This window comes from Anopheles darlingi, chromosome 3 (genome assembly GCF_943734745.1).
Source record: "Anopheles darlingi chromosome 3, idAnoDarlMG_H_01, whole genome shotgun sequence".
Taxonomy (NCBI): Eukaryota; Metazoa; Arthropoda; class Insecta; order Diptera; family Culicidae; genus Anopheles; species Anopheles darlingi.
Window position 1 is genome coordinate 15,828,967 of NC_064875.1, and position 22,966 is coordinate 15,851,932.

Here is a 22,966-nt window from a genome sequence, read left to right on the forward strand (position 1 = left end):
AACATGCCCATAGCCAAAATAATGAAACAAAAACTGCATCTTTTCTCCATCGTCCGGGCTTTCATTTAACGCTAATTACATGCTATCCATCGTCGAGCATCATCATCATCATCAGCATCTCGAGCCCTGGGGATACTGTCTGGGTAACTGTGCAGTAAAAGAAACGTGCAGTGCAGTTGGTGTTGTGTCACCGTTACAGACGCTCCGTGCTCTCCTCCTCTCCTAGTGTCCACAACCACCGATGCACACTCTTGGATATGCATATCCTGACAACGTGCGGATCTTCACCCTAGACCGCTCCGTAATGTCAAGTGCGATTGTGTCGAGTTTCACTCGCTGCTTCTGCCGTGTCGACACATACACACGGGCGGGCGTGTGTATGGAAGGGGTCGGTGGTTCTGATGTGTCCTGCCGTATATCGTAGCTAAGATGTCGTCACAATGCAAGCGGTGCGCGTTTTGGCATTTTTACCCCTCTTTTATGTGTCACATTTCTGCTGACTCAACATTGTCGCTTCCTATACCCTTCTTGTATATGTGTGTGTGTTGGGCGACAAAGGTAGCGACAGGAAGAGGGCCAGTTTCCGCCTGCTGACAAGCAGGCGAGATGGTGCCGCCTGTCATTTCCGATCAACCTTGCACATATTCTACCAGCCAACCACCCAAGCAACCAACCAGTGCCGGGACGGACGAAGGTTACTTATCTGCCCCAGCACTCACATGCCATTCTCCATTAGCTAAACACCCCATCGGTGTACTTGCATCAGGCGAATATTACTGCGCATTCCGCATGGGGTTTGCATCACGACAAAATATAGCGACAAAAACGAAATCCCGTCTCTTTCTTGTTGAAAAGGATGGCCCCTGCTTTTCTCTGCAATCATCTTCGTCTACTAGGGCAGAATGTGGAATTCATGAAAAGGACAATGAAAAGGACATAGGCTCCGTGGCCTATGACATTTTGCAGAGTGTGATATTTATTGAATTCTGGATGATAACTTTTTTGTTCCGCATTTTAATAGTGCAGTACCTAACTGAGTGGTCTACATATTTTTTTCCATTTTTTTTTTGGGTTAATAAGCAATGTTTGTATTGTCTGTTTAATCAGCATGATGTTAATAGTCAATTAGCCTAAATGCTTTTTTTGCAGCCTAAATGCATTTCAAAATGCCACCATATAAAATATTCCTGAGGAGGAAAATGGATGGCGCTTAAATTTAATGCAAGACATATTTGAAAACGAAACACACAACAGTGATTTCGATCAATCCAAGTAGTATTTGGAAATCGCATGTGCCATGATATATTTTCAAGAAATCTACAGCAACCTAATCTGGTTTAACAAAATTTAATAATAAAGATTTCAGTAACATTCGATGCCCATAACTATCAACTTCTTGTTTGGCATCCAAATGGCTAACTAACACAATACTTTGGATTTTCCCTTTGCGCCGGTACAATGCGGGCCGGTACAATCCAACTGACCGCAAAGTGGCCCAAGGACTAGTGGCTACGTTCCATTTTCCGGTGAAATCTACATTGATTTAGAAACCCCACCTGACAGACGAATGCGCACTGAGTGTGACCTCGTCGTGTGGACCTTTGAAAACCTTTGCGAAACATTGTTCGCTCCTGTCGCGATTAGAATTCAATCGAACGCGCACAACCGCCAACCAGCCGTCTGTGGTGTACGTACAACATTCCGGCCGGTTTACGATCCGTTTAACCCCGCCGAACGATAAATAAGAGAAGGGAAAAAACAGTCTACCATCCGGTCGAGACAACGCCGTCGTGGTGGTCGCTTTAAACGAGCACTACCATATCGTTTCCAGTAGTTTTTTGTTTGTTTGCTGGTGGACTGTAGCAACGTGCGGCGTGGCCGTCAACGATTGCCGTGATACACGCCCACACCGTCGCACAGCGGTGGGCGTGCGTATGTGGAGTGTGGTTCCGGTGCTCCGATGAAGCCACCGCGGTGAAGTGGATGGATGCAATCAGCTGTATTTATCTTTGCGAGTCGCATACGGAAGCCGGCAAAATGGAAAATAAACGTCATCATCATCATGAGGCATGAGGTGCCCAGGTATCGACCTGGGCGTGTGAGCGTGGCGTGACGACAATGCCGCGTATTTCCAGACCGTACATCGAATCAACTTTAGTCCCCACAACCCCCCCTAAGACCATTGGCAAACCCCAGAACAGGGCAGATCATCTCCAGTAGCAGCAGTAGTGGAATGCAGATACGCCGGAATTGCAATGAATTGGCCGGCACCCGTTTCTGCATCATATCCATTTTCATTCCGTGTCGAAGAAAGAGAATAAAAACTCTAAATATAATAAAAACATGAATAGAACAAAGATCATAAATAGTGGAAAACGGTGCTGTACACTTCGTGCGTTCCGGTGCGATCACCGCAGCGCGCACCGTCGAAATCGCGTCTGATCGCGGTTAAATAATTGATTCACGCCACGCCGGATTCACGCCGGAGGACAGACAATTCACATACGCGGTACACATACGTGCAGGTGACGTACGTTAGTGCGGTGATACGCGGGGTGAGAGTAGTGATTGAAGCTTATGATAAATTATTACTTTACGCTCCAGCGAGCGCAGTGCTGCGCCAGCGTCAGGAAAAAAAAGTGCATCACGAATTGCACACCGATGAAAATGTCCACTTCGGACGGTGTCAGCGAAGCCGAGAGCTGTCGAAGCATAACTTGCGCAGCATTTTGTCCGCAATGTTGACGCAACGCAACGCGAGCACCACTTTCGTCAGTTCGCAAATGTGGCTGTAGTATAAATTCAAATGAATAGGATACATGTGGCACGTTATTCGGTTTCGGCAGCGCTAACGGTAGATAAATAAAAGAAATAAACAACCGCAAAAAAAAACCGGCAGTTAGAACTGAAACTGATAACGATTTCCACGAATTTCATTCGTACCATTTTCCATGCTTTTGGAGTTTTCCCTCTACGTGATGTGCTTTCACAACAGAGCCAACGCGCGAGCTCTGAAGCAGAGAGCAAAAGGCTCAATCTCACGTGATGGTGGAGATGGCTGTGGTACCATTTCCATCGAGCGTTGACATAAATCATCCTATTAAAAGGCCCTCCCCGCGAGCTGGTCGTAGATAGAATCGGTTCAAACCGAAACTGCCAACGAGACGAGCAAGTTTTGTGGCACTTGTTGAAGCACAACAGCACAACGATTCTGACGATACTGGCTCACTGGCATCAACCAGCGCTCGGGGTCGTCTGTCTTGGTCTCGGGGGAAGGGGGCGGGGGACCATGATGTTCAAACTGGCAGCAACCAGCGACTGGCCGGGAGATCAAAACTGTGTTGCATCTGCTGCGCCTTTTGGCTGCGTTGCCACAACACAGTGTCCCATGGCAATCATGAAATTCGCACTCCAAGCGCTCGCGACGGAGAAGCATTGTCTCGTGCGTATCGTCGAATCGGAAAGCTCAACACATAAACTATTGTTAATCTGGTAACTATTTGATTTACGAAGCAGAAAAGTTATTGTCTAATTGGATTGCGCGCCCTACGCGCAACAATTTGTGGAGGGCCGTGGGCCTATTAAGTCATGTTGTTCTCTACTTGATCCATCATCGTTTAGAAGCGCCGGCAGAACCGGGAGCGCGAGCTGCCGCGTTTGGGGGTTCGGTTTTTCGGTTGATGATACCACAATCTCTGGTTTGTCCGTGGTGCTGGCTGCTGTGGTGGTGGCTCACGCTGGGATCAAGCAAACTTTCTAATGAATATCGGTACTAATTGCTTTCCAGATTCCGCGTTGTCCTCGCGTGCCTCCCGTTCCCCTACTGGCTCAAGAGGAAGGCATTCCAGTGTAATACCCAGTGAAACGGGAGCATGCACATTTGCCGGTGCACATACCGGAGTTCTGTTCCAAGTGAAACTGCTACCAACAAATCCTATATCACAGCGGCACAGCCCGACGTTTGAAATGCTTCACTCTATCGGGAAGGTTAAATGCTAGATTCAACATGGAACTTCTGGGTGTCTCTATGGTATGTGAAAAGGAGAGCTGTTACGATGCTTTTGAGCATCGTCGTCGCATGTGAGCCCGAACCTTCGAAGTGGCCCCCATTATGTTTACGCGCTGAAGTGTGTGGAACGAACGTTGTGCGGTTTAGTCTTTGGCATTGCGGGTGATTCGCGCAGGGAGAGCTCAGAGAGAAAGAGAGAGAGCGGCATGTTCTATTATGAGTTGTCGGAATGAATGTTGAAATTTAGACTCCAGTAACAAGCTAGCCTGATGGTTGTGAAAAGCTTTTCGAGTGCTTCAAGAACCTTATCGCGCGGGAACATGATGCAATTCCGTTTCACACATCAACGGAGGGTCGATTCTGTTTTAGTTTCAAGAGCGGCTCATTGACAGACCCCACACGAGCCAGTTCCAACCACTTGAAGTGTACTTTTGAAGGGCTTCTTTGTTAGCAGAAATCGCAACATATCACTTCTTATCACACCAGCACCGGTAGTCCAAAACATGTCCGATAGATATTTGAAACCACGCTACGAACACGAGTTTCTCGATATTGGGAAAATGTTGATCAAATAATGCTGCTTCCATCCATCATCGATAACCAGCAAGACCCTCCTTGTTACCACCATGAAATCATGTCCGGAATCTTGTTACCTATGGCTGACTTAATTTTACAACTAGATATGTGAAAACTGGAAACTGGTGAAAGGTCTTCTAGTCTGCTAGTATTGGCATAAAACTCATCGACAACACTGCCAGCTGAACACATATTTGAATATTACGTTTAGCACCACGGCGATGGTGTCATCGCTATATTTAGTGTTTGCCCTGTACGCGCAGCACTATCAACCGTATCGCGCCAGAAGGTGTCATAAAACCACCCTTGGGTCCTCCCCTTCGCCTTCCCTTCATTGACCAGAAGCAGCAGCCTCTGCAGCAGTAGCTGTACCCAGAGTTTAACAATCCTTTTTATTTGTTCCGTTTCAATTTTGGTTTCCTCGTTTGGGTTGTGGCGAATTACCGGCAGAATACCGCTCGTGAGTACTGCGATTCGAATGGTATATGTTTGTGCGTTTCTGTTGCCTCTCTCGGTGTGTCTTTCCTTGATGGCCGGACAACAGTGTTCGTATCGCACGCGTTGCGCGCCTTTTATAGAGGCGCGAGAACCTTGTTACCATCGTAAACCGAACCGCTTCCCTGGGACGCCGGAGAAGCGAAGCGATGGTCACACTTGCTTGCTGGTGAACTGACCAACTCCTACAATACTGCACTCCCGGGTAATCTAACGGCGAACGGTCCAGACTTATTCTGCAAAGTCCCAAGAAAGAGAGTACTGGGGTTTGTTACACACACCGAGGCGGACTCATTGAGACGCACAGGTCGTCCTTTGTTTCATATCATGCAGACGTTCAGACCACCGGAGTTTGGTTTCCGTCACCTGGGACTCAGCCACACACACACACACACACACAGACATCAATCCAACCCCCAGCACCATCCAGCGCCAATGGGTGACACTGCGGCGTCGTAAATAATGACGCCGGGAGGATATGAATGTCCTGCTGTCCCTCCACTGGTGCGACACGATCCACGGGCATACTCATTCGCGCACTTTATGATACCGTTTTTCCAACCGGTATCCGGTATGGCCACCACCACCACCACCAATCAGGGCACGCCCAAGGGAATGTTTCTAAAACGGAAAAAGAACTAACTAAACCTAAGCTCCGCTTGGACGACGACTGTGGTTTGTAAGATATTTACAATGCGGCCTCCGTCCGTCTCGTTCCGCCGGGCTGACGATCACCTCCATCATCGCCGCACCATCACGGTGGGCCAGTGGCCATGGTTCGTTCCGGAGCGAGGTACGAAATTGAAAATAAAGTTTGGTGCGTGCCGTCAGTTTGCAGACCGTGTTTAAGCCTCTGTTTTAGCGCACCACCGCACCAAGCACGATGGTGTTGCAGGATTTCTGTCCGAAGAGAAAGACTCACGTCCCGGGAGCCGATCGGTTGTCGCGTGAAAAGGGCGAGGACAGGGCACGGGTGTGCCTGCAAAACAGCCAACACACCAAATGCAAACCACTATCCAACCACCGGAACAGCAGCGCAATCCGGCAAACGTGCTGGGCTTCCATTCCCGGGGGCACACCGCATCAAGCACGCATCACGTCTCGATCGCAAATAGGAAGTTGAACTGCGGCGAAGTGGGTGACCGGAGCGAACCGAGAAGGGGTCAGTAATAACAATAACACCAACCAACAGGATACTTTGCGTTGCAAAGTTAAAAGTTATTACATTTCAATGCTGCTGCTGCTGCTGCTGCTGTTGTACGCAGTGATTCGCGCGGCTTATATGCTGCCCAGTCAGTGGCAAAGAGAAGACCAAGAGAAGTTTGATGCCGATGATGCGGGAGGGTGGGCATTTACTTTTCACCAGAAATTCAAAAATAATATAAAAATCGTAAACAAGATTTTATCCCCGGGAGTTCTCCTCCTTAATCCATCGCCGAAGAGCACCACGAAACAGGCCAGAGGCCGAGGAGCAGCAGCTTCCGTTTATGTGTCCCCGATGTTACCGCCCTTCCCCTTTTTTCCAATGAAGCTGTAGAAGCTGATGAGCAGAGGGCCTTACCGGCCCCGACCGGGCTCTGCCGTCACGTAGGGCAGTAGCACAGCACAGTCCAGACATTATTGGAATTTGATTTCCATTTCCTTCGTCTTCTACGTCTACCACCCCCCCCGGCCGGCACTACACAGCAGCCCTTTTGGAATGGAAATTGTGTTTGGAAAAGTTTATCTGAATTTCATTTCGCACCGACGAAATGGAGGAAGGATGGCCTATTGAAATGTCCAACCATCAGTTAATATCCGTCCCGCTCCTCGCTCCTTTACCAGGGCGAGGAGGAGAGGGCAGCGCGTCAGCGAGCGACAGCATCGGTAAAATCCGAAGCACCGGCACCCTGCTTTCGACGGTCTTCTGCCTTCACCACCGCTAACAGTACATCATGCTTGCCGCCACATTTGCATAGATATAGGTAAAGTCTGGGCTCTAGTGGGTCTTTTGCGATGCCCTAGTTCCAAGTACTTATACCGCCGCCGGGACTTGTTGAACTTTCGCGAACACGCCGGCCTGTGGTAGCGGTGGTGGACAGTTGAAGGACATGATAAAACTTCCATTTTCAATTCCGATCCCTATCATCAACAGGCAAGGGCAGAGCGTGATAGTGATAGTATTGTGGACATGTTTTGGACTATTTCTTTAGTTTTATAGTTTTAAAAAAAAAATATTACTAAATTATTGATGTATTGCTTTTGTTTGGGAAAAAAACATGAAGACATTCTTGTTCCAACCGATATTTTTTATTTGAGGATTAAAAATTTCGGACATTCCAAATCGTATGCGTCTGTATACCAGAAACCAATCTGCCATAGTTTAAAGGATTAATATCGTCCATGGACCATGGACCGAGATGCCAGGAATAAACAGTAGACGTCTCACTCATAACTGGACTGAACGTGTGTGGCAGAACACGAACAGCGCTACATGAACTGAACTAATGCAACGACATGAGCGCACCGCCCCCCTTTACTATCATCAGCCCTCCTCGTACCACAGAGCCACGTGGAACAGAAGCAACGTGTGCAGCGGAACAATACAGCGACTGCCAACTACAATCGGTTGGCTGAAGACATTTGACCATAAGTTATTGCATTTTGTCATTGACCTGGTCGACGATCCACGTCTGTGACCACTATTGCCCCCGGGACACAACACAAGACACAGCAGTTCATGCAGCACCCTGTCGTCCCGTTTGTATCAGTATGACGGTCCTTTGCCCGATGGACTGTACTGTGCAATCTCTATCTCTCTGTGACTCTCTACTATTCACTCGACACATTCACTTACAATGAAACTCTTTTACCTCCACCTCTTCCACCGGCAGCCGCTTTGGTGGATCAGGGGAAGTAGATTGAAATCATATCCTTTACCCCTGCGATCCTTTCTTTGCGGCACTGATACCCCTCGTCTGTCTGTAATCCGTGACAAAAGGACATTTGGCAGCAGACAGGGCGAGTCAGGGAGGAAAGAAAACGAACCAGAAAGCCTCCTGAAGTCGAGAACAGGACTAGTCTGGCCGAGTCGTGTGAATATACTCATGGGAAGTGACAAACATCGTTCTACCATTTAAAAGATGCATTATGTATAAGAACTATTGATTAGTTTTGACTTATTAATTGATTGATTTTCAGGCAAACTAATTGATATAACAGCACAACACTTATATTTTTTCACTTAAACATAAATGAAAAGAAAAAAAATTGAAAGTAGTACACATGACGACAATTTAAAAAAAAGAAATTTATAACCTTTAAAGTTCTCATTCGTTGTGCTGACGAACAGGAAAAACTAACAACAAAAGCTTATATTCCTGTACAGCAAATCAATAACCATTAAATGAAGTTGAGAACTAATAAGAGGAATGCTTCCACCATTAATGAAATAACAACATTTGCTTTAACATGAAACATAAAACACATAAAAAAGAAAGGAAACAGTCCAAACACATTTCAATTCATTCGTAAAAAAAGGAAAACAACAAAACCATGATTGAAAAAAGTTATATAACCCAGGATGAACACCAGATTGAGGAACTTTTCCAACCATAAGACGATCTCGCGAAAGACTTGCGCGTTTGCCCACTACCACAAACCAATGCTAAGTAAGGCAAGGACTTTGCGGCCATCAACCACGATAAACCAATAGTTCCTGCGGCCGGGGGGGCTCGGTCGGTCCGGCTTGATAAATGACTTCCGCTGATGGACGTGTTGCCATCATCCATGGGCACCGGGCACAATGGTTTCCACCGTCAAAGCCCCACTACCCCGCCAAGCACCGCGGTAAGCGGGCATCATTCAGGAGACACCAGGACTTTCTCATCTTCTCCACCATCCGGGACCGGACGGAAACCCGGGTGAGTGTGGTGGGTGGTTGTTGATGGCCAGCCGCCCTGTCTATTAGGCAAAAAAGCGAATGCGGTTCATTCACTCGCACAAAATGTCCTTTCCCCCCTCGCTGGGGCTATCGTTCCGGACCATCGTCCCCGATGGAAGCGAGGGTGGTGGGTGGTTTCGCTTCTCAGTGAGCGCATAATTGACTGGAGCATCCATGAAATATTCATTGTTTTCCTATTTTTCAACCGAAAACGGCGACGGCTTCTGGTGTGTGTTTTATTGTGTGCTCGACGAGCACAATATACTTATATAGAATGGGACACAATGCTTTTGCTTATTACTTTCTTTTTTGTTTTTTTTTCCTGTTCTTCCGGGCGCTTTATCTTCAAGTTGCGGGCGCTCTATCCGTTGACCGGTTCATCGCCATCGACCATTACTAGCTTTTGGGCGGCGGCAGCGATGTTATGTAAGAACAACAGAACGAAAAACAGCTAGCGGGCCATCACGTTGGCAGGATATGTCCCTAGATTCCCGACATTTTCGGTTTACTGTGGAACCCCTGCAAGGAGGTATCATCGAATATCGGCTGTTAAAACATGCTAGATGAATTATGCATAAATATATGTCAAAATCTATTTAGCTACTCGGACTGAACAGCACAGTAAACGAAAAAGGACAAAACGAATGATATTGTTTATCTAGTAGCCACGATAACACGAGCTACGTCCCCGGCTGCAATGCACAAGCAGATGCCAATCGACCGAATCATAACAGACCCATTTACAATCGCGCCACTTCACAGTAATGGCCGTGAGCCCTCGTTTCCCTATTTTAAGCTCCAGTGAGGATGGCGAAAAACCAGAATCCCTCCCTCACACATTCGCCGTATGACACGCTGCGCATCGAGTAGCATTATCAAGCTCCTCCCTGCTCCGTGCTGCTACTGCATCCACTTAGCGCCAGCAACCCCTAGCAAGTAGCGGAGTTCGCCAAGGGTTGTCGAAACGCCAGCCTAGCAAAACGATGGGTTCGCAATCATCTCTCTTACCATAACACACCGCTCCGAAAACCTTCTTATCGGTGGTAAAATGGACAGACGGCGGGGTCCTTGCGTGCGATGCGGCGCCGATTTCAAACGAACGGAAAATTACGTCGACAACACTCACATCGAGAGAGAGAGAGTCGAGGATCGAGTTTTCCGACGTCTGGGAGCGCAGAAGGGAAACCACCACCACTATAAGAGGTCGATAAAGGACTGGCGCGAGGGTTGGGGTGTGCGGTGCCATTGCGGTTAAGGGGCTGAGATAGTGGTACTCAACCGTGTCATAAAAGGGATTTTAAGGAGGCAGTTCCCCGGTAGAGCGGCTGGCTCTAGCTAGAAGGAGATATAAGGCGAGCAGAAGGAGAGAGACAGAGAGAGTGAGAACGAGCAGCGCTAGTACATTCGTGTGTACCGCAAACAGACCACACAACTGGGGGCGCAACGGCAGATCCTGACACAGGTTCGAACATCGTTGGAAATCCGTTTTCCATTCTAAGAAACTTCGATACCTTTCATCCGGCCTTTCATCTTTTACACAACCTGCAGCAGGCTCTTTAAGCGACGCGAGCAGAGCAGTTCCGGCCAGCTTCAAGTCGTTAGTATTTCGCTTAACCTTACCCCTGAACCTGGCCAATATTGGGGATTCATTTTAAATGTGTTAAAATTTCAGCACGAACGCTAGTGGCTCGATCGTCGCCCAAAATTGTTATGATGAAGAAGGCTTACTGGGCACTGGCCGAGGCACCCCGCTCTGGATGGTGGGCAAATTAGCGAACCATAACATACTGAGTACAGCAGCTCCTTCACCACCAATCCAAACGAAGTGTCGTGCTGGTTCGCTGTTGATAACAATCGTAAACAGTTATAAAAAATATCCCCAAGCCAATGGGACAACAACAAGGCACGTGCTCTTGGTGCGCGTGGAGGAGAGGCTTGTGGTTGGCGAACATGTTGGGCAAACCCAAGGGCCACTACTAGCTGCAACGTGGAAGCGTATTTTCCGAAGGGAGGTAAACATAATCCCCAACCTTAACTGGACTGGCGACCACAGGAGGGCCAGAAAGTTTGTTTGTGCTGTCCGCTAGCTACTGCTCCGGAAAACATCCGGCCCGGCATCCGGAAACATCCAAAAAACCGAGCAAAAAGAGATGGAAACAGCCGCTTCCACAAAACCGCAAAGACACGCAAGAAGTGGTCTTTATCACTGGCGATCGTTTCGTCTCACCCAATCTCGTTCCCGCTTGGAACACAGGACGAGGGGACTTCTCCAGGACTAACAAGGTCTAAACACAGCCTGATGGTGACACGTTCGCTTCATCTTCGGAGCAGTGAAACCGCAAGCGCATAACCTCTGCGCTGGCCATTGTGGCGTATTCATTGTGTAGTTTTGTCGTTCCCAGTACCAGTTCAAATTCAGGATTATTGTTCAGCAAAGATGGACACGATACATGTCATTTAAATTCATTTTCATTCTGATGACGACATTCATGAGCTAAATTGAAGAGATACAAATGGAATATGATACATTACTGGATCGTTTTTAATTATTCGAGATGTTTTGAATCCTGTCTACTGTGATCGTTGCTAACATTTATACTTTTGCTCTGCATTAATTTTCCATGGCTTTTGCGCTAGATCGGTCCAAATATATCACATTTTTTCAAATTGATTTGAAGTTGTACTTTGAATGAATTAAACTTCGATTGATCGATTCGAATTCTTGTTCTTCATTTGTGAGTTTATTATACCATATGACTCCCACTCAATGTACTATACTATGTAATATTATAGAAGAAAATGTATTGCCTGTTTGTTTCGAAAAAAATCACGCAGATACCCAATTTTTTCATACTTTCTGAAAAGAAAATGGAAACGAACAGTATACACAAGGAGCTATGTCTTTTGCATTTTGCGGATTTGACGGGTTCGCAACCGTCGCTCGTCTGCCTGATCAAATCTGGTAACGTCACGGCGAAACCCAGTAAAGCGCGAACCGATCAGTAGAATATTAGCTGATAAGAGTCGGGTTTTTCAAATCCCTTGTCATACTATTATCGATTAACATAGATGCATTAGTCTTCGATGTGTTTTCCCAGCGCATGCGACTGTGTTAGTGTCCTTGCTCAATCACGGATCGCTGGAGTTAAAAGATGCCATCCCGGCAGCGTCTGGTTCATTCTCGTTTCGACCGTTTCATCGATAGTAGGCCACTGCTCATAATGCGTTGTCTGACATTAATTATAGTTGGTCTGGCGATGTTGCTCGGGTTCACCACGATCGTCCGAGCGGCCGAGCAAACTCTCGACGATCTGATCAATCAGTTTACAACTGTTCTGCCGGGCAAGAAAACACCTCCAGTGACACCTTCTCCTCCGTTACCACCTCCAGTACCACCTGTAGGTCAGAAGGTATGATAATGGGCGTGCCTCATAATAGCAAATCGATGGCGAATCGACAACCATTTACTTTTGCCTTCTTTTATCTTCCCAGGGTGGACCATGCAAGGGTGAAGCCGTCTGCATCCAAAAGCACCTTTGCACGAACGTCAGCACCTCAGGTGTGGGAATAATCGATATTCGCTTCACACCAGATAACCCGTGTGTGAACTATCTGTTGCAATGCTGCAACCTGGAAGACATTGTGAGTATTGTGCAATCGCCGTGCAGAGGCTGTATGGCTGATCGGTATGTGCGTTTTTCTTTATACTGATCGCTTATATGATTGCTTGTCTTTGTTCTAGATTGAAGAACCGGACGGTAATAATGGAAGCGGTGGTAGTGGTGGCGTTAGTACTACTGTTCCATCTGTGTCGACCACACCAGCCCCGATTGTATACGCTACTGGGTGCGGCGTGCGTAACACCAATGGTATTGGCTTCAGGATTACTGGCGACAAGGATAACGAAACCGAGTATGGCGAGTTCCCATGGATGATGGCTATCTTAAAAAAGAATGACGAGGTATTGGGACAACCGCGAGATGTGTACCACTGCGGCGGCTCGTTAATCCACAACCAAGTCGTCCTGACCGCGGCACACTGCTTAAACAAAATCCGAGCATCCGAGCTGAAGGTGCGGGCTGGCGAATGGGACACGAAAACGACGAATGAAATGTACCCGTATCAGGACCGCTCGGTCGTAGAGATCGTCATCCACCCCGAGTACTACAAGGGCGGTCTGCACAACGATTTGGCACTGCTATTCCTCGACTCTCCGTTCTACACAAACAAGATCATCCAGCCCGTATGTCTGCCACCGCAGGATGCCAAATTCGATTATGAGACGTGCTTCGCGACAGGTTGGGGCAAGGATCTGTACGGGAAGGCCGGTACATTTCAGACCATATTGAAGAAGATCGATCTTCCGATCGTACCAAACGATCAGTGCCAAACGGCACTCCGAACTACTGAGCTCGGTCCTCAGTTTACGCTGCACAAGAGCTTTATCTGCGCCGGAGGTGTGCCTGGCAAGGCCGCGTGCCAGGGTGATGGTGGTTCGCCGCTCGTCTGCCCGATTCCTAATAGGCAGCACCAATATTACCAAACTGGCGTGGTTGTGTGGGGCGTCGGATGCGGTGAGAATGGTATCCCGGGCTTTTACGCCAATGTAGCCAAGTTCCGCAAATGGATCGATCAGCACATGATCCAGCGAAACTTCGGTACCAGTAGCTACACATCATAGGAAGCCACTATATTCGTCATCTTTAGATGATTGTTGATTATTGTGGAGTGATTCTATAGATGATTGCAAATATATCAACTACGGTTTGAATGGACGATCCGTACTGAACCTTACCGACCATGCGAAGTGAACAATGCGCCCGGTATTAGCGACGTTCGAAAGCATCCTTACTACAGCCTAAATGATGACAAACGACTAACATAATCTTCATCGAGAATTCTCAACGTGCATTAACTGCCCTGATTTTGATGACAAAATACTATTTTATCTGTTTACCGCGATTCGCTTACACTTTATCAATGGCCACGCAAAAGTCAATCGCCGGTGCTATGATTATTCCAGTTTGCTCTGTCGATGCGAAGAAATTATGTTTTTTTTAATGTCACGATCTACTACGGTCTCAAGTCTTTTCTACTAAGCATAGGGCAACTTAGATCCGACCGTGCCGTTTCGATTAACTTGGAGACTTCAAAATGTTGATCAGTGGTTGTCTTCCGAAATTGTGTAATTGAAAATAAGCACCTCGCAATGCAGAAAGTGGTTTTCGCAAAGGCAATGATTGCAAAGTCGATATCAATCGTACCATTGAAGCTACAGAACCGATCCTTCTGCACTTTTTACGAAATGCGAAACTTTAGTTTTTACAAAATTTACTAATGTTATCAAATAACTAAAATGGAAACTAGCGATAATTTTCAAGTAAGTGCATCATCGGATTTATCCACACAAATAATTTGGATCGAATAGCAATGGTTACTCAAAAGAGATGTCATTTATCGCGCCATCTATCCCAAACGCTCGTGGCACTTTGGCGTTGAAATCCAAAATATGGACACGATGTCGTTACGTAAAGCGATCGCTAGCCGGCACTAATTAATAACTCAACACCAGTCTCCCCCCTAGGAGCTTTATGTTGCTGCTATTGCTGCTACTGCTGATGGTAGTGCCGCTGCTGGGTCTTGGCCATCCATTTTATCTCATTAATCTTCGATACAATCGACGAAAGTGAAATCCAACTCAGCGTCAACGATGCTGCGATGTCCATGGATCAAGCTAGCAAATTCGTTTTTTGCACATTTTCACACCACCACTCCAGCCTCTCGCCATTGATGGCGTCCTTAGTTGAAACAGAAGATGTTAAAATCGTGGCTGAAACTTGGAATTGGGGGAATGTTTTCAGTCACTTTTACTCGAATCTATCTTATTACTCTGTTCAACCATCACCAGGCAAACCAATCGAGCGTATCATTTATTCGTTACACTTCAATTTATTGTCGAAAGGAGTGGCCACCGGGGCCAATTTGACGTCATCATTTTTATCACAGATCACGGAACGTGAACGCGGATGGCAACCAAAATCGGAATGGCGGAACGATCAAAAATATTGTTGTTGTTATGCATTGTTAGGTTATGAGTGCCGTGCCGTTCAGCGCGGAAAGGCCCCGAAATTGTGAAAGGCTTCGTAGTTCAAGCGTAACGGAACAAAATTTCCCGGAAAAAGTAGCGACATTTCAACGGGATTCGCGGAAGGCGAACAGTTTCCAAGCGGACACCGAATTGCAGTGCAACGCTGCGTCGCTTAGCACGAAACGAAACATTCCAATGCATGCCTTGTTGTTGTTGCTGCTGCTGCTGCTGCTGCTGTTGCTATGTGACAAATGGGCGACATGAAAGTCATCATTCATTCTTCCATTCGTATGCAAATCATACTGCTTTCCATCCAGCCACTCCCTTCCCAATTCCTGGAGCGCGTTGTTCTGTGATGCGCGCAACAGCATCCAACAGTATCGAAATCATAAATCTTGCGTCATTTATGTGGAACTGGGGGATTACCTTTTTTTTTAATTTCGAGATTTTTCTACTTCAATTCCACAACATCGAGAGAAGGAGAGGAGGAAATCAACGGATATTATGGCTGACCACGTTTAGCGTTTTGTGCGCGGAATTCCACACAACACACACACACACACTCGCCCGGAAGCGGGGATTTCCTGCATTAAAACCTCCCCGGCGATCCCGACGAGAGACGGAGACAAAAGGACATTTCGACAGCTTTATGTGATGGAAGGACGCGACGAGTTATGACGCTTTTATGTAGCCCGCTTCGGAAACGCCGCCGTCTACCGTTTGTCTATTTGCGGATTGTCTGCCTAGCGTGGAGTGAGCGAAGTTTATTATTGCCTCAAACGTCCGGATGTGGCCATACCGATCATGCCAGACTCCCAGGGCAACCCTACGCTCCGGCTGTTGAAGGATTGATAAGCATCCGGGTTTCACATCTATCAGGGAGCCCTTAATCATAGTGCATCTCCCCCTTCACGTCGCGTCGAGACTTCATTTCCGAACATTCAATATCCGTCACCTCTAAAGGTCCGTGGTAGCATCGCGCGCGAAGGTCACCAACCAGCCAACCAAGTATTTTCTTCTTCTCCAACGAACCCCAGAATGGGCCTCCCCTCTTTCACTCTCTTTCTGTCCTAAAGTGCCGACACTTCAATTTCAATTTCAAACATCCAACTGAACCCGACGAGATCCACTTGCTGCAGACGGTTTTCCGTTTGCGGCGAGCTCTCTACATCCTCGTGAGTCTCTGGAAGGCAATCAAACCACCACACCTCTGCCTTTATGAACTACCCCACAATCGGCGTTCGGGAAGCATAATTCATTCCAGCAGCATTCATCCCGAGAGAGGAAACCAAGCATCCGGCGTCGCACGATCCTCCCATCAGTGAGGAAACCAACGGGCTACCGGGAAGGATGTGTGCGTCGGCGGATCGTGGGCCGATACGGGATATTGTCTTTGAATTAGTCCCTTGATGGCGGAGGTACTGTGGTAGCGGACCCGCTCTCTTTTCTTTCTCGTCGTTCGGTCGATCGATTTTTCTTCTCAGTTTCCGTGTCCACCACCACCCCCCAGGGGGGTTTACGGATGAGAAGGTGTGTGACAAGCGAGTGACACAATGCTGGATGCTCTGGTTTCATGCAAGACGTGTCGGAATGTTGGGGAACTTCATTAATCCTCCCAACAGGAGGATTGATCGTGAAATTTCGTGGACCTGGAAGTGAGGGGTAGGAAATGCTAGCAAATCACTTATCACGTTTATTGTGCTTCAGAGTTCATTAGCACGCTCTGTTCCTGTTTGCCCAATGTACCGGGCCAACCGATGATTCAATTGAAGCTGAAACCTCATCATTTTGTTCATTTCCGGTTTAAAGCAATGCTATTTGACATCCTCCACCCATTCACCGAGCTCCACCACCCGTGTAGGAGCCGCTCTGCAATCGATCGAGAATCGAGTGCATTTCCTCTTTTTGAAAAAGGGAAAAATCCAATAAATCTCTGTCTCTCGTGGGGTTTTTTTTCTGGTGTGTGTGCCTGATACCCGAGCGAAGAACTTTCGAACTCGTTCAGAATGAGAGAATGGGACACAAGCGTCCTGAGGAAACGATTGTTTCGCGAAGCCGCGACAGGACGGAGCGACGAGGCACTTCCTGTACCGGAAGCACACCGGACAGTAGTGTACCACCACCGACCGAGGACACCAGTGCATTGGCTCGATGGTGGCACCGTCGAACATATAGCAATGGCGAATGTGCTGCACCATGCACACGTTTCACATTGAACTTTCGCTGCCCTGTTCCAATGCTGAATGCCGGTAAAAGAAAGGAAACAAATGATTTTTGCGCTTTTCCATGAGACCACGGCCATTGTGCCGTGTCGCTCAACGCGTGGACATGCGAGCAGTGGATTGGCGCGAAAAAAAAAAAACAGAAACCCCCTCAGAAAACCCCAAGGACATTACGCTATGTAGGAACAGGGATCCACTTTACCACTAGGAACCCAGGACATCCAGGATCCGGTTCCGTTGCAGAGCTCCTCGCCTCGCTCGAGTCCATCCAGATGGTGGAGCAAAAGTTCTCCGTGGCGCATTCTTCTTGCTGTTCGATAGTACTGTTCGCCACCACTAAGATTCGTCAGGACAAGAAAAGCTTGGTGCACCGTGCAGCGTGTTTTACAAATTTTTATATCGATACCGTAGTTCCGTCTGGGGTTCCTTTTGCAAGATACGAATCATTCACTATCAGACAGCCAGACCTACTCGCACCTCCTGCTGGATATACCAATTACAGGGATCGGTCAAGCGGAATGCATGCTCAATAGCTAACGCGATGGAACAGGTTCCAACGCAACGCACGCACCAAACGCATCAAAGGAAGCCGTTTTTGTAATGGATAATCATCGTAGAGCAAAAGTGAATACATTTCGAAATCAATGCCATCGTTGAAACCCGAGATACATATGGCTGAAGACTTGTTCTTGCGAAGTAGTACTTTATCGAACAAAAAGATACTGAAGATGGTCGAAATGAGAACAGTTTCTTAGAACAGGTAGAAACGAAATTTAACTGAGATACAAAAAATTCTAAAAAAATAACCTTATGCGTACACAATCTAGACACATCCTTTTGCTCAAGAATGCTCGATTCGGATGCTCTGCAAAGCTACAAACAGCGCAGAGTAACAGCAGCAGCAATCGGGATTTGAAATTATCCCGCAAATCGGTCAATCTAATCAATGGCAAATATATACACTAATAGAAAAAATCAAAGGATTTCAAGCTCATTAAAGTGCATCTCATTCCGTTGCACTGCCCGACACTCGGACTAGTGTTGCGCAAAAAACGCTTAAAAAATCCCACACCATCATAGCATGCTTTATGGAGGCAAAAAAGTTGCTATCCCATCCATTACGGGAAAATATTGATATTAAAGATAATTGAAATCAATTCCACCGGGTTTGCGCGAGAGGCGCACGCTGGTAAGTGATTATGTTGTATACGGATGGTGGCACACTTTTCCTCTCACCTCGGTGATAATTTAATGATACTATCAATCTTGCACCGAGTGGAGCACAATTGAAAATGCCTGGTTTAACCGTTGGTGGATTAATGGCATATCGTCGTGTCCCGTGTATCATCCGCCCTTCTCCCGGTTTCCACCATTTTTATTCTCACACAACCCCGTCGTACGTCCCACAGCATCACGCCACGGATCTTTCGAACACGAACCAAACCTCGATTGTGCTAGACATAAATTGTGAGTGCAATGTTGTGGAAGTCATCCAGCCGCGTTGCAATTGTGTTATGTGTTACAGCGCGCACGTGCCGCGCTGCGGCGAACGCAAGACGTTATGGCTCTTCGTACGGTGCTAATTTCATATGGCCAGGTCGAAGCCATTTTTCTGGCTTTCTCAGTCCACTCGGCTGCTGCTGCTACCCAGTTTCTGCGCAATCCATTAATCACTCATTGCTTGCCTTCCCTTCTGTGTTCTGCTCACTACTACTGTCGGAGCAATTTAACCGGATGGACGGCAATGAGGAACCAGCCACTCATCGGCAAGCGCACATCTTCGCAGCCGCACCAGCAGCAGCAGCAGCAGCCACAGAAGCAGCATCTGTGGTTTTTCCTCACATTTGGTCCATTTTCTTGATTAATTTATTATTGCCCACTGTAGTGGCAACGATGGATGGTAACCGTTTTCACTTTTGCTCATTGTTTTCCTTCTCCCAAGGGCCAAGATGGGCCTGTTTTTGGAGGGCAGCAGAAGCAGCAGGCACCGCTGGCAGGGATGATGCTTCATGTCGAAACGGAGCGCTGTGCATCATTCTTGCTCAACCAGCTTATATTGTTTTGTACCGACCACAAGCCCTGCGCTCACGAGTGTCGAAACGATGTTTTGATTTCTGCAGCACCATTCCAACCCAGGCGGGGGGGATCACCTTCATATGGCCAGCGCACAGGGTGGAGTCTTCCTGCTCATTCCATGCGTGGATTAGTTATAAGCAAAGGGATCTCATTTTTCATCATGTCGGGCATATTTGGTCTTAAAATTGGAACGGAACACATGTTGTTCATCGAGGATGAACATTAAGAAAAGATTGCATACGCATCAGAACACAGATCAACACAGAATGATATTAATAAATGCAAAAAAAGAAAAAAATAGAAAAAGCCAAAACTGATATAAAAACCTTATAAAGATGCGTTCAAAATATGTTGAATATATGCGAGTTGAAAAAACATAACAGAACCAACATAAAATTCATGAGAAAAAAATAAAAACGAAAATGTTCATCTCAATTACGAAACCATAAAACATAAAAGACCCAATATAAAAATTCGCAAAAAGAACATTAAAGAGAAAATGTTCATCTCAATTACGAGACCAACGCCGTGGTGCAGACACAGAAGAAAAAAACGTCGAAAAGCACAGTAGCATAAATGAAAACCCCATAGCACACCGGAACAACAAGCGGATAATCCGACATGAGGAAGAAAAAGGAAGCTACAAAACGACCACAACCCGGGTTCGTTCGTTTCGATCGGATAAAATTGCGTCAAACACACAAATTATCGACATATTCACTAGCCATTTTGCACCATTTTCCCATCACCGGACCGGCCACTCGCAGGATCACAACGAACCACCACACAGCAGCCACCGACAACGAAGCGAGGCGAGCAGAATCGATAATGCGTCTCTCGTGTGCCCACCCCGCTCCCGATCACTGGCCCGGACGACTCTGACGAGTCCGGCGAGAAATCCGATTAAGTCTATTAAACAATCCTATTTAACAAATTACCTGATTGCAAATTTTGTTTCCTTGCTCTTCCTTGCGCGTTCCGGTCGGAACTTGCTGCAGATTGCACAAGATCCGACGGAACGAGCGACCAACGGGAAGCGGCTTCGATCCCGAGGGAATGCGATAGGTTATCCTTTTCTTTTTCATTTCTCTTTTTTGTTGTTGCTTGCCGGTAGCCTCTCTCTCTCTCACCGTCTGGTCTCGGTCTCTGTCCTTCTTCCAGACCGTAAGGGCAAAATATAAAACAAACCTGGCGTCGGTAGGTAAACAGCATCCCCAATGCTCTCGCTCCATCAATTTATCCGTTGAGCATCGGGTATCCGGGGGTCGTTCCGAGGGTGGATATTCTTGCAGCAAAATCTCCTGAAACTCCACCGACGGACAGCTCCCTGTGGAACCGAAAAACTAACTAATTTCTCTTAGCATTTCCACCGACCACAACCAATCCCTCTCCCGATCGCTCTAGTCTAGTTTGATGGCATCGTCTAGATGCTCCCGTAGGCGAACAGTTCGCTGAGACGCCCATGCTGCTGCTGCTGCTGCTGGCGTTGTTTCTTCTTTCTCGACCAGAGGGAATCAATATTGTCTGAAGCTCGTTCCTCGTCTCCGCTACCAAAACAGCTTCCGGGCGCTCGACTTATCCTGGGACCGCGGGACCGATCGAACTGATTGAGGAAGACTTTAATCATCCGATGCCCTCCGAGTTCGATCAAATCTCGGAACCGAAGCCGGAGCCGGATCCTGAGCGCAAGACACACAAACAAGTACCCCTCCGCCCACTCCAGGGGTTGGAAACTATTTTTCCGACAATATTTTTTCACCGAGTCGGTGGCTTCCAGAGCCACTAACCTTAGCCACGTCGCCCCTGGGGGGGTTCGAGTCATCAGCACGGCGCAAACATCGTACGCCGCCACCGAATTTATCGTTGATTATAGATAATCAGGGCACAGATGTGCGGTGTGTGGGTGCTTCTTCCTGGTTTGTCAGCCAGCACAGGAGGACGAGAAGAACTCCACAAAACCGGAGATACTGGACTAGACTGCACTTTTTTCCCTTTCCGCTGCTCGTAGCTAACGGATGTGGCTCAAAGATAATATTCTGTGTGTATGTGTGTATCCAGCATCATTGTAGCAGCAGCAGCAGCAGCATCATCGTCATACACACCAGGAACACGAGTTGCCTTCACCATCCCTGCACGTCAGCGCTCATGGATTCCAAGTTCCGAATCCTTTTTTTCCTTCCTCAGCGAAAGTCAAATGCCAAAAATGTGCCAACTCACAAGGGAGAAAGCCAACCATTACCAGTAGTCGGAGTCGTGGTCTTCGTCGTCATCGGTAGCAGGCGTTGTCGTCGTTGCTGTACGACTTTCTCGGCGTCGACTTTTTTTTTCTTGCTCAACTTCCATCGTTCGGCAATCGGCAGATGGGGTGAGGAATATATGGTGGTACACCACGAGATGGCACAAGTATTCAACCAACCAACCAACCAACCAACCGTCACCCTCTGTGACCGATCCTTCCTTCCCTCGCTTCAACACCACAAAACGACACATCCCAATGGTTCGAGGAGGAAGGAGTGAAAAGATTATCTTATTATCAGGAGGTTTATTCGCTTATTTCGTCTCCCAACGTTTCCCGCTGGTCGACGAAGGCGACGACGGCGACGATGACGACGAAGGTGTCGACGGGCATCGGTAACTGGTTTATCACTGCTCGTTCCACACCTCCGCATTTCGTGTGCATCCCAGCGATGGCGGCAATGTGCGAGGGTGACGCATTTGAGGGGAAGGTGTGTGTGATCCGTGAAAGAGGTGGAAAAACGAGAGAAAACATCTGTCCGCAGCTTTACAAGCGCGAACTGTGCCGTAGGGCCTCTGCAATGCAATTAGGCGGTGACGATTGCTCCTTTCTTTGGAACCGTCGAATAGGAGGAAGGACCTCTCGGGGCGGTAGGTGTGTGTGATTTGCAATTTTAAGAAAGTTCATTTACACAGAATGAGAACAAAAGATGCAACGTTTGATCCTTGCAAGCGCGTTATTATTACTGAAGTGATTTCATCTGTTAAGACAGAAAATGTTTAATATTCGATAAGGCAGTTATTAGATAAATCACTTTAATCCGGAAACACCGCAAGGAAATAATGAGTTCACAAGAGCAATACTATCGCAAAAGGCGAATGCATGCCTCCCATACACGATAAAATAATTCATCAGATATTGCGCGTTGTGTAACAATCTGCTCGTCAGTGAGATCAGCCATGAAAATCGATTCGAATCGAATGAAATTCTCGGTCCTAGTATGAGCAATAGTGGGCGCGATGGACATTCATTAGTAGACAAACATTTTGGATGATGGATGATAATCTTAACGTGTATGTGGAGCTTAACGCTTCTTCAGAGGATATAAGCAAAAGATAAGCAGGCCGATATACTCTCTTCCTCTATCTCTCTATCTCTCTCTCGTTAGCAACCAAAAGAAGATCAAAGCAGCCAAAACCTTATAAAGCAGCAATTGAATCGACACCTCGTCAAAACGATGGGAATCGGTCCGCGAGATCGATAACGTACCGATGGGACACGATAACGAGAGCGTGTATTATTCGCATCCACTACAGGAGCGCAAAGAGAGCGCTCATGGAAG

General features: G+C 47.3%; 2 protein-coding genes across 3 annotated transcripts in view; one reads left to right on the forward strand and one right to left on the reverse strand.

Annotated features, from left to right (window-relative positions):
• LOC125956957 (armadillo repeat protein deleted in velo-cardio-facial syndrome homolog) overlaps positions 1-22,966 on the reverse strand; it is a 37,402-nt gene that overhangs the window by 9,405 nt on the left and 5,031 nt on the right. The gene's annotated exons all lie outside the window — the stretch shown is intronic.
• On the forward strand, positions 12,112-13,779 carry LOC125956984 (phenoloxidase-activating factor 2-like). The gene is made up of 3 exons (XM_049689326.1): positions 12,112-12,412; positions 12,495-12,644; positions 12,745-13,779. Exons 1-3 carry the CDS (start codon positions 12,155-12,157, stop codon positions 13,681-13,683), a joined length of 1,347 nt encoding a protein of 448 aa, XP_049545283.1. The 5' UTR covers positions 12,112-12,154; the 3' UTR covers positions 13,684-13,779.

What these genes read in the sequence shown, in the direction of transcription:
- LOC125956984 (XM_049689326.1), top strand. Translation starts at nt 12,155, where the DNA reads ATGCCATCCCGGCAGCGTCTGGTTCATTCTCGTTTCGACCGTTTCATC. An exon ending in TACCACCTGTAGGTCAGAAG is followed by an intron (nt 12,413 to 12,494) that starts GTATGATAATGG and finishes TTATCTTCCCAG; the next exon opens with GGTGGACCATGCAAGGGTGA. An exon ending in GCTGCAACCTGGAAGACATT is followed by an intron (nt 12,645 to 12,744) that starts GTGAGTATTGTG and finishes TCTTTGTTCTAG; the next exon opens with ATTGAAGAACCGGACGGTAA.